This window comes from Arachis hypogaea, chromosome 11 (genome assembly GCF_003086295.3).
Source record: "Arachis hypogaea cultivar Tifrunner chromosome 11, arahy.Tifrunner.gnm2.J5K5, whole genome shotgun sequence".
NCBI lineage: Eukaryota > Viridiplantae > Streptophyta > Magnoliopsida > Fabales > Fabaceae > Arachis > Arachis hypogaea.
In genome coordinates, this window is record NC_092046.1 from 54,419,042 (window position 1) to 54,431,216 (window position 12,175).

The 12,175-nt window shown below is 35.3% G+C and overlaps 1 protein-coding gene across 19 annotated transcripts; it reads left to right on the forward strand.

Annotated features, from left to right (window-relative positions):
* The first annotated feature begins 2,471 nt into the window (after positions 1-2,471).
* LOC112721228 (uncharacterized) lies at positions 2,472-11,845 on the forward strand. Of its 19 annotated transcripts, none has more exons than XM_072206888.1 (12): positions 2,477-2,763; positions 2,884-2,934; positions 3,017-3,080; positions 3,986-4,026; positions 4,124-4,173; positions 4,499-4,564; positions 4,745-4,854; positions 6,131-6,185; positions 6,538-6,600; positions 6,863-6,902; positions 7,118-7,249; positions 11,629-11,845. In XM_072206888.1, the coding sequence occupies exons 1-6, from the start codon at positions 2,592-2,594 to the stop codon at positions 4,499-4,501; spliced, it is 381 nt and encodes a 126-aa protein (XP_072062989.1). In that variant the 5' UTR covers positions 2,477-2,591; the 3' UTR covers positions 4,502-4,564; positions 4,745-4,854; positions 6,131-6,185; positions 6,538-6,600; positions 6,863-6,902; positions 7,118-7,249; positions 11,629-11,845. The 19 variants fall into 19 exon arrangements, 11 of the variants coding, with proteins under 11 accessions (XP_072062986.1, XP_072062989.1, XP_072062988.1 ...); XM_072206886.1 differs by having other exon boundaries at positions 2,478-2,763; positions 2,848-2,934; positions 4,121-4,173; XM_072206892.1 differs by lacking the exon at positions 2,884-2,934 and adding an exon at positions 8,334-8,393 and having other exon boundaries at positions 2,483-2,763; positions 4,121-4,173; positions 6,131-6,301.
* The last annotated feature ends 330 nt before the right edge of the window (positions 11,846-12,175 follow it).

A 12,175-nucleotide genomic window follows, 5' to 3' on the forward strand; every position in this document is an offset into this window, starting at 1 on the left:
TCGGTGGTATTCACAATATTCCTTCCGGTTTCCTCCTCCTCTTTTGCCTTTGAGTGGCCGTGCTGGGGAATTTTCTCCGTATGGCAGACCTCTTTGTATACATCGACCAAGGATACTCTGAGAGGAGTGTAGTTATGGTATTTTTTGATTTTCTCCCCTTGTCAATCTTCTTTCCTTTTGGATTCCTTGTCTTTGTCTCGGTAGGAGGCCCCGGATTTTGAGGTTTCTCCCAGCCGAGCATTCTCTTCCATGTTGATGTATTTTTCTGCTCGCTCCTGTACTTCGTCTAAGGATGTGGGGTACTTCTTTGATATAGATTGGCTAAAAGGTCCCTCTCGTAGGCCATTGATGAGTCCCATGATGGCGGCCTCTTTTGGTAAGCTTTGTATGTCCATGCATGTTTTGTTGAATCTCTCCATGTAGTTGCGGAGGTTCTCCCGTTCTCTTTGCTTGATCCCTAGTAAACTGGGGGCGTGTTTGGCCTTATCTTTCTGGATGGAGAATCTGGCCAGGAACCTTTTGGCCAGGTCATCAAAGTTTGAGATGGACTTTGGAGGTAGGTTGTCGAACCATCTGATTGCTGTCTTCGTGGAGTTGTTGGAAAAGCTTTGCAGTGAACGGCATCTGAGGCGTCGGTGAGGTACATTCTGCTTCTGAAATTGCTAAGATGATGGTTGGGATCTGTGGTGCCATCATACAAAATCATATCCGGGAGCTTGAAGTCTTTTGGAATTTTGGTTTTCATGATTTCCCTGGTAAATGGGTCTTGTTCTTTGCGTGAACTTTCCTCAGGAGCGATCCGAGGAGCTTTTGATTTGAGATCGGCTTCTAATTGCTGTAGTTTTTCTTCCAATTCTCGATGTCGATGTACCTCTCTTTGCAGATCCTTTCTGATCTCTCGTTGTTGTTGGGTTTCTTTCTCAAGTTGCTTTAAGCGATCTTGAAGCACTTCTATTGCTCCCGGGTTTGATGAGTTTTTGTCTCCGTTGGATTCCGGAGCATCCTTCAATGTAGTGTCCGCATTCTTGTGCGGCGTTCTGTTTTCTAGGTCTGAATCGTGGTCATTGTCATGGCCGTCCGCCATGGTGATGGGATGACTTCCAGGTTCTCCGGCAACGGTGCCAATGTTCCGAAGGTTACCTGAAACTGTAGGTCGATCTCGGTCGAGATCTTCTGTTCTGGTCGGAGATGACGTGTCCGGCTGGCTGGTGGCGTCCGGAGCTGTTGTGTCCGACTTGTTGGATTGGCTACACTTCTGATCCTTGGTCACCGGAGGGTGGGGGGTACCTGCAAGAGACTCCGATGCTTAAGTTAGCACGGGTATTAAGCAGGTTTTATGTAGAATCAGAGTATGAGTTATACCTGGGTGCTCCCGTGTATTTATAGTAGTGAGATGTGACCTTCTTTGGATAAGATAAGTTAGTTATCTTATCTTATCTTATCTTTTGTTGAGGTCAGCTTATCTTCCGTGGAACCGCCTTTATCTCTATAGGCTTGGACTGCCTTTGGATTTGGGTCGTGTTCTTCTGTTCGGGCCCTTTATTGGGCTTTCCTGTTGATTCGGCCGATCTCTTTAAGAAGAGATTGGATAGTCGGACCTGAAGAGGTCGGTCGCCATGTCGCTAAACATCCCGGGTCGGACAGCTCGACCCAGGGTATGAACAATATTCAATATCATTTCATAATCATAATCAACCTCATCATCGATCTCATTCTCAATCTCGTATTCAATCTCATTCTCAATCTCATATTCGATCTCATTCTCAATCTCATATTCAATAGTATTAAACTCGCCTACCATCATCCTTCATCATCACAATCACTGTCAATCTCAAGCATAACCTTCAAACTCACACTCCTATTCCCAAACCCTTGAATTTATATTTAAATTACTGTTTTAAAGTCTTTGACTAGTTAGCAAAAATCTCTTGTCGGTATTATGAAAAACCGAATAAGTTAAAATCGCAACTTAACCAAATCATAGAAATCCAATTTTCTTTGAAATCCCTCAGAACATCCATTTTCAAAATCTTAACCAAATCAACTCCAAATTCTTAGAAAAATTTTGACAGCACATCCCCTAAAAACTGGAGTTTGCCACCCATCACAGGTCCCCCCTTTTCAACTTCAACTCAACAAAACCAACGTTTCAAGTCAATGTTTTCAAATCTGTCATTTAAGACCAATCATTATTGATTTAAATCAAAGAAAACCTAAATCCAAAGATTCAATTCATTTCATCCAAAAATCCAGAAATCAACCAATTCGATAACAACACAACATATCAATCTCAACAGAAAATCATTCACATCACAGGCATTAATCCATTTGCATTAATCTACAAAACTCATCAGGTATTCAAAGCCCCAAAACATTTTCTTATTAAACAAACCCCTTCCTCAAAGTCGAACCCCTTACACTACAAAAAATATTGATTAAAATGGCAATAATATTATGGCCTGTCCATAAAACTGCATTGGCAGTTTTAATCACCGTCGTAATGTTCAATTTTTTTTTTGCAGTCATTTTCCTATTTTTTACCCTTTTTGTGTTTTAAACTGAGGAGGTGATGAATCGGAAGAGTGATGTGAATGACAAACCTAATTTCTTGTCGCCGTTCATCTTCCACCTCTCTCATACATCTCTTTACTGCCACCGATTGCAGCTCATCTCCCGCCGGCGTCGCCGCTGCAAACAATGTCATTGTTGCTGCCTTCAACAAGCTCTGCGATCTGGTTGCGCCTTCTCTGTCACTTCCAATAGGTAATCTATTTTATCTTCTTCTTTTGATTTTTCCTCTCACTTCATGCTTTTAGATCTAGTTTACGATCTAGTAGGAAAAAATAGAGAATGCTTGCTCACTGAGTCGCGCCAGTAAATCAGATCTACCAAAATGTTCGACGGCATCTTTGGTCAGAGATTCATCGCGAAATGGTTTGGTACTTATTTCTCTGTTTCTGTTCTACCTTCTTCATGCCTTTCACTTATTGTGATTATGCTGATTGTGATTTTCAAGGGAAAAAACTACTCACAATGGAGAAGAAAGGGTCTCGCAGATGGATGAGCGGCGGTAGCAACAGGTGCACAATATGCAAAGATTAGGGTTTATATATATTATGCTATTTAATTCCTTCAAGAGTTAGAGTTAGAATTCTAATTCCAATTCTGTGGTTTGCATGGGTATCATATTTAATATCCTGGAATTGAATTCACGCGAGAATTTAAATTCAGTTCTTTGAGCTTGTACATGAGAATTGTTACATTCTCATTGCAAATTAAATCTATCTCCATCGTTTTGTTCCAAAACAAGGAATTCAATTCACTTCATATATTATGAGCTAGGCTCTAAATTTTTGTGAACACAATTTCTATTTTAATTTTTTTTTTGGGTGGAAATTCAGAAGCTAATTCAAATAGGGTTAAGTAATTTATGAAATAGGAAGAAAAACGTGGTCCACACGGAGAAACAAACTAATAAGATGTGTTTACTTTATCTTTGTCCTTCATTATCCATTGGCCATAACAAAACTGCGACTTGATAAAAATATCTCAGAATTTTTTTTCATTTTCCTTCTAAGTTTCTTCTTTTGCTAAGTTTTTTTTTTTATTTTCTGTTCTTAATAAGTATCTGATAGCATATATTCATATATCTTGGTGATTGAGCAGTCTCATCACTTGCTTCATTTGGAACCATGAATGAAAAGTAGAGAAAATGTGTTAACTTTTTAAGTCCCTTTGCTAAAATGAGGTGGACTATGCTATTTGTGTTCTTAATTGATTAATTGATGCAACACCCAAAATATGAGGGCTAAAGATTGCAAAGGTGTTGGTTCACTAATCACTATCTTCTTGATTTGGGTATTTTAGGACTCTATTGCCAATGAGTTCCTTTTCTTCTGAGCTTGGAGTTCAGTTTGAAACTAATCTTGACATTTGCACACAGGTCTCATCTGTTTCTCTAATATATCCTATTTACTCTTCCTAGGTTGGGCCTTGACATTCTCAGTTGGGAATTCTCCAATCTAGGTTTGTTTTTGTTACTTACTCTTCCTATTTTATGTTTGTTCCTCTCCCTGATTTTTTCATTTTAATGATGCTCAGTTTGTCTTCTTTTCTTCAGCAGAAAAACTTACTTCATGTGATGTGGTATCAAAGCGCGAACACTTCTATCAGGTGCTTAATAAACTATGTGAATTTGAGTAAGACACTTATTCTATAGGGTCTGATCTTGCATCTCTTGTTGGATTTTTGTTTGGAGATTGACAACCCCCAAGAAATTACCCATTGGTGGAGACTAAGTTTTCTGTTCCCCTAGTTTTGTTTGAATCAATTTGATGCAGATTTGTTCTTTATCTTTTCTATATCTATTGTATCAATCTACTGATGAGTGGCATGTTAAACATTGTTCTGTTTGATTAATCGAGAGAGTTTAGTACTTCTTAAGCACCAATTGTGTAATTGTTTGAACTAGAAATTAAACTTTCTATTTCTTGTGCAGTGATCTTAGCAACAACCACATTGGAGGGCCCATTCCATTCACTTTGCCCCCTACTCTTACGAGCTTGTATGCTATCTTTTTCACATCTGAATTTTTTTTATCATGGCATCAAACAAAAGAAACTAGACATGCCTGTAATAATCATGGTGCTGAGAGCTTGCTCCAGGATTATTCTGAGTTTGAACATTTCGGATGCGTAAGAGGGTGACAGAAAGGTTCCTAACCAACTCCTTACAAACATCACAGGTCTTGTTGCCCTTGATAGTGAACCATTTAATGGCACAGTCTTTGTGAGCAAGAGCAAGTTCACCTTTGCAGCTGCATTCCATCTTCAGTGTCTCCCCTCTTTGAAGGAAGTATATATCTCATTTTTTATCATAGTAAATTCAAACAACAATTCCTTTTTATTTTCTGTTAAAGGATCAAAGCCATACTGGTGGTAGGCATTATAACCTTAGGCATACTAGACCCAAAAGAAAATGCCTTAGCTAGTAATTATAACTAGAAAAATTCTCTCATGTCTTTAAAATGTGTGTCGAAATTGTCTAAAAGTGGCTAATCAATACTGTTGGGTTTACTTTTTAAGGTGGGATCTATTTTTTGTATTTGTGTTAGGCATGGCAGTAATAGCTAGACACCTTAAAATATACCTTATATTTATCTATATTTGTAATAAGATAAAAAAGATAACTAGAAGTCTATATATAACCTCAAAGGTGCAACTCCCCAAGGGTGCCAATGCAATAACAATCAGAAAATTATTGATTTAAAATGGAAAGTATTTGAGATAATCCTTGTCCATAATTATTACATTTTTATTTTGATTATGAAACTTAGGTGGATTTGCCATTTAACTTGTCTACATTGTTGGTATAGAAAAAAAGTTAATATTACTTTTAATCTATTATTTAAGACTTTCAAGTTTAGTTTTGTTCACTATGTACCAAAATAAATATACACATATACAGCCACGATATATTTCTTTTGAGTTTTGAGATTAGTTTTAAAAGGGAAATATATCTTCTTATTAAAGAAATTTATATAGCATGGAAAAATGGTAATCATTTGCCATTAATATTCTTTTGAATTATGTTATATATTTGGGTCTGGCCACTTTAGTTGATGATATATATATATATCACATGTGAACATGTTCTAGCTAGCTAATAATACCGTGACTGTGCATTGATTAGAAAGTTTGGCTTTGTCATGACTCTAGATTCATTATTGAACTTTCAGTTATAGAAATCAGTTATATGTTTATTAGTATCCATCAGTTGTAGATCATTTGCTGCTTCCAAAGTTTTTGTCATTACTAACCTTTTTAGCTAATTTATTATAATTTTTTTGGATGCTGAGAATGTGATCAAATTAATAACAAGTATTAGAATGCATTGTTACTGTTATAAACAAATTAAAGTTGGTTAAATTTCACTCATTTAACTTTTTAAAAATTGAGTTGTTTTGAAGCTGTGATTCTCAGCTATTTTGAGGTGTTATAAACAAATTAAAGTTGGTTAAAATTTCACTCAATTCACGTGGAATTTTTTGTTTGAAAAGAAATGATAAACAGATGACAGATTTTAAAAGAATGTCAATTGGATGGTGCTTAATTTGATTTTGAATTTGCAGGAGCCTGTTTCCCATGTTGTGGCTTGTCCCTCACCAAATGATATTCTTGAGTGGCGTAAGCTTATTTTATAATGTTAACTCTTTGCAATCTTTTTTTTCCTTTTTGTCTGGGCATTGATTTTGAAAACTCAGATTATGTGTTGGAGGGAATTGAAGGAAAGCCTTTTGCAGGTTTGTTAATATAGCAATAGTTGAACATTAGTATCTCAAATATTTTAGTACTTTTTGTCTTTTGTCATTTGAAATATTCCAATCTATGAACTCATTAGCATTTGAATATAAACATGATAATATCACCCGATCCCACTAGGGATACAAGACTTAGTTGTTGCCAAATTGCCATATTGGGAATTCATGTATCAATGCTGTGGTATTTACAGTTTTTTTTCCGTTGTCCTATTTTTAAGTGGATATTACCATGGAAAGATCAAATTTCTTCCAGATTATCCATTCAAACTACCTGGAATCAGGTGATGCTTCTTGCTGCTGTACTATTATTTTATTAGTGTTCATTTCAGTTATGTGGTTTATTATTATATTACCTAAGCATATGCTTTTGGTCATATATAGCATGATTACACATAATGGACGGTTCATAACAGAAAAAAATATCTACTATTCTATATATGACTATAAGTTCTTTTGGTTTTATCCATTAGCATAAAATCAACTAGTACTGAGTTATCCATTTTGTTTCAATTTTATTTTTGCGGGCTTTTGTTGCTTTTGCAGTTTGTCCTGAAAGATGGAGTCCTATGTGTTGGGTATCACGGTAAGACAGATTCAACTTGAAATTCCTCTGTGCTTTGGTTTGGTTTTTTTTATATTTATCTTTTACTTTTACAATTATTTATACGTCTTCATTAAGCAATTGGCACATGAGAGAATTAGTTTATGTAGATTATTACTTTGTAGCTCTGTACTGATATTTCCAATTTATGGAATATGAATACAGCATACTTACAGGCTTCCTTTAATTCTATGCAGTGAAACATTCAGAAAAATGTCCTAGAGTAATGTCATGAGTAATTCAGAAAAATGTCCCAAGACACATCGGCAGCTGCAAATTTCTCCCGAGTCAAGTCGGCAGCAGCTGCAAATTGGTAGTATCTTCATATGGTATGTTTACATGCTTTTGCCTTATGTAACAACCCTAATTTTCGAGTACGCGAGATCATTTCTGAATACACGGATTTCTCTGAAAGATCAGTAAAGGGAGCACCTCTGTTATATCATCAAGCATCTCAATCCTCATTATCATTATGTCATCCTTAAGCTAGAACCTTTTCCGAGGCAAGCTCGATAACGTGGTCACGAAGAACCTAGTTTTTGAACCGTATCGGTTAAGGGTTTTGATTCGGTTTTTCGTAAATAGTCTCAGTTTGACAAACCAGACTCGATTTATGAGAGGAGAGAGATAATAGTATAATATTATCATTATATTAGTATTAGAAAATGCTTGAATGATATTATAAGGTTACCTGGTCTGTTTTATTTAAAAACAGAAAATCGGTTTAACCGGGTTTACGGTTTACTGGTGCAGCTTAGCACCAGCACTCTCTGGTGACTTTAGCAATGCTAAGGCCTCATTATTCATGTTCTATTCTCATAATAAATATGTTACTAGTGTCATTTATGCTAGTAGCTCAGAAAATAATTTTTAGAGATGTTTTTACAAGTGTTCCGATACATCTAGTTTTAGTAGTTGTACACCTGAGATATTTTAATATTATTTTAATCCACCTCCAATCCAACCAATCACAACTCACCTTACAGCCCCAAGACCTCCAAGGCTGTCTCATTTCATCATTTTGGCCGAAATTGAAAGGAGAGAAAAGAGAGAAAACTTCATGAACACTTAATCTTCAAATCTTGATTTCTTCTGAACTAAAACTCAAATCAAAACTCCGATTTCACCAAAATGATCCTCTCTTCTTCCTCTACATAACCATGTAACTTATCAAGGCTGGAAATAAGGTTAGATGGCTGTCCCTTTCCCATTTAAATTCGGTTTTCAAGGAAAACCATGCAAAACATGTGTTTTCTTGATGTTCTTCCTTAGGAATCATGCTTAACTTGACTTGAGGGACAAGAAACATTAATTTTCAGCAAGTCTAAGGTGAGATATCTCTTCCTAACATGCTGAGGGAGATTTGGTCAGTTGAGAGTTTGTGGATTTAAAGTTGTTCTTGATGTGTTTTAGGAGGAAAAAGTGCTTAAGGACCACTTGAAAGTCTAACCGAATTTGGAGCAGCAAATCAAGGTAGGGATTGACGAATTTAATCTTGATTGATTGTGTTTGAGTTGTATGATTATGATATGGTTTGGTTATGCTTGAAATTGATTGTTTATATGAGTAATTCTTGTTGAAATTTTGGTGAAAATTTGATAAAATTTGATGATATTCAACTTTGAATTTGTGTTCTTCATGGCTGCTGGAAAAACGAACCCTAGACCTTAAATTGGGGTTCAATTTGTGTTAAAATCATGTAGAAAAGATGGGGTTTTAGTGGCTGCAATTTTATTTTGAATTTTGGTAAAAATCGGTTGCTGAAAAGACTGAAAACGGGTAAAAACAGAGAAAGAATCTGAAGAATTTACGAAGAACATGAAGAACACTTTGAGTGTGGTGAAGAACAATGAAGAACACCTTTTAGATCTTGAAAAGGGCAAGGAAGTAAATATTTTGGTGTTTGAGGGGTTATTTTGTAATTTCTGAAAGTTAGGGTGGTAAAAGTAGAAATATTAAAAGTTACGGGTGGTAAAAAGTGAATTTTAAAGGTTAAAAGTTAAAAAGGGGTAATTTTCGAAAATTTAATGATAAAATAATAAATAATAATAAAATATTAAATAATAATATTTAATTAAAAATAATATTTTAATAAAAATAATAAAATAATGCAGAAAAGGCAGTTTTCTATAAAAGCTTTAGAAAGACAACTTTAAGCACAGAATCTCATAATTACCTTCATAAAACACTTAGGGAGTGGTAAAAATATATTAGTGAGGCAAAGATAAATAAAAGATAAAAAGTTGAAGAAAAGATAAAAAAAAATCGAAGAAAAAGTCTGTAAAGTTTTAATGACAGAAAAACAGACAAAGACTAGTAAACGAACTAGGGCAACTTAGTTAGTACTTGAGTCGCGACTAGGGTTAGGTATTATATGAAAAGTTAAACTGTTTCAGTATAGACTTAATGAACCTATACTTGGGACGGACTAACTATTCATACCGAAATTTACATAAGCTTTAAATACATACGTTAAACAGAGAAATCAGAGCAGAGTAAAGAAAACACAGAGAACAGAGTAACCAGAGAAAAGTAAAGAGATACAAAGAAAAGAGTAATCAAAGCAGAGTAAAAAGACAAAGTGAAAAGAGTAATATGATAAAGAGAAATGGTTTGAGCCAAGATATTGTAAAAGTAAAAGCTGTAAAGTTTGTATAGTATGATTGAACAGAGAAAGAAAGAAGTACTGCATAAGAATGTGAAAGTAATGATGAACAATGAGAATGATATTGAATGATGATAATGAGAAAAGAGTAATATAACAAAGAGAATAGAAGAGAAGAGTATAAAGATAAAGAGTTAAGCCTTGTGGCATGATATTCTATTATATGTTCATCTGATGCTTTTCTATTGGCCCTAGAGGTCCTGTAGGCCCAAGTTCACCTACAGTAAGTTGTTATTCCTGTAGGCCGAAGTTCACCTGCAGTGAATATCAATTGTGTATCTCAGGGTGTTGCTCCTGTAGGCCGAAGTTCACCTACAGAGAGTTGTGATACCTGTAAGCCGAAGTTCACTTACAGGGGCGCTATTTCTGTAAGCCGAAGTTCACTTACAGAGGTGCTATTTCTGTAGGCCGAAGTTCACCTACAGAAAGTTGTTGTGATTAAACCATTTCTGTAAGCCGAAGTTCACTTACAGAGGTGTTATTTCTATAGGCCGAAGTTCACCTATAGAAAGCTGTTGTGTTGTGTTTAGACTATTCCTGTAAGCCGAAGTTCACTTACAGGAGTGCTATTTCTGTAGGCCGAAGTTCATCTACAGAAAATAAGCCATATCTAGGACTAGTTCCTAGGTAATGTTGGGCTGCAGGGTGTAAACTGACACGTGAGCTCATGGCCTGCATAGGACAGACATGCATCATACTTGGTTGCGCATTTCCTCTGTTATGATTGTTGTTTGAATGTATGCTTTCTTTGTTTTCATTCTATTCTCTGTGTCTGTGTTTTGTTTTCTTGTATTCTTTTGTTTGTGTTTTGCTTTCTATTTTCTCTATTTATCTGTTTCTTCTGTCTACTGCTTCTCGATATTCTGCTATTTATCTGCTAAACAACACGGAATTAATGAACTTAACTAATAACCCCGACCCTACTAAGAACTCCCCAGTTCTTACCCCTTCTCTCTCCCTTCTCCCTTCAGATGGAAGTAAGAGTACCTTACCATAGTTCGCTGATGACCGTTCGCAAGAAGAGGATTCTGCTCTAGATAGTCTTATGAGTCTAGGGTGAATATCGTTCTCTAATTATATGTAAATACTGTGAGACCAGCCAACATCTGCAGCCTGCTTATCTACAAACTTTAACCTAAGTCCCCCGTACGACGTTGCTGTTATGCGGCCACTCAATAAAGTACCAGAGGTATATTCTAAGACGATGTATGATCGTGCAGAGGAGTTGTAGAAGATGTTCCACCTTTTGATGACGTTCCACATGACTTGAGTTTTGAAGACTTAGAATGTATTTTCCCTCGCTTTAGTGGTATAGAAGGAATAGGTGAGTATAGAGTTTAGGCTAGCCTGGGTGCCAGTTTAGGGACTTCTTAAACAGGTCAGGACCTGGGATGTTGTATGTATACATATGTATATAGTTATTATCTAGCTATATCTAGGGGTGTCCTAACCAAATATATTTACTCTAATAAAGGCTGGATAACCGAATGTTATTAACTGCTTGTGATATATTTATGTGAGATTGTTTATAACCATTTTATCTGTTATTATTTGTGAATTGATTATGAATGATTCTGTTTATTAATCCAACTGTTTTAAAAAAAAAGTACCTTGCAAAATAACTACATTTTTAATAACGAGTCAGGCTCATATAATAATTAATAGATAATAATTAGGAAGACAAGTTGGTAGCGCTCAGTTTCTAGTATGATCATGACGTACCAGAAATCGGGTCGTTACACCTTACTTTTTCTTTATATCATTATATCATTACTTCCAAGCAGAAGACTGGTTTGATACTATGCTGTTTGATCTGCCTGGAAAGATAGGCTTCTGGTATTTTAGGCACGCTGCTTCCGTGGCTTAGTTTATGCCAATGGTTCATGTTCCTAGCTTATTCAGTTTTCTTAATACACATGCTTTGGTTTTCTGCCAATGGTATTTTCTTACATTTTGGATAATATCATTAGCATTCTGGATATTATGCAAATTGTCTTACTTTATTCTTTTTTATTATGTTTTCAAATTATATTTTTGTTGTAGGAATTGAATCAAGAGAGTGAGATTTTATCACCAAAAGACTTAGGAAGTAGGTCATCTGGAGCAAGCAACAGCGCAGCATGAAATATGATGGAGATTTTATGTATTAAGAGTTACATGTTATGACATTTATAGTTGAAAAATTATGTTATGTTTGATACTTTGTATAAGAGTTATTACTTTTGATTTCCAATACTAAAAAATCATATATTATGTTTAATACTTTGTTTATGAGTTATATAATATTTTGTTTATGGATTATGATTTCTAATAATAAATATTATTTGTTTAACACGATAAAAACCAGGGTAAAAATTGTATTTTTAAACGATAAAAAAATGTCACTGTTAGGATTAAAATGACGGTTCAAAAATGACATTTTAACCAATCAAAAGCCACTCTGTAAGGGATAAAATGGCGGTTCAAAAGTGCCGTTTTAACCGACTGAAATGCCATTATTAGGGTAAAAACGGCGGTTCAAAAATGCCATTTTAACAAGCCAAAATGACATTCTGTGAGGGTAATAACGGCGGTTTAAACTGCCATTTTA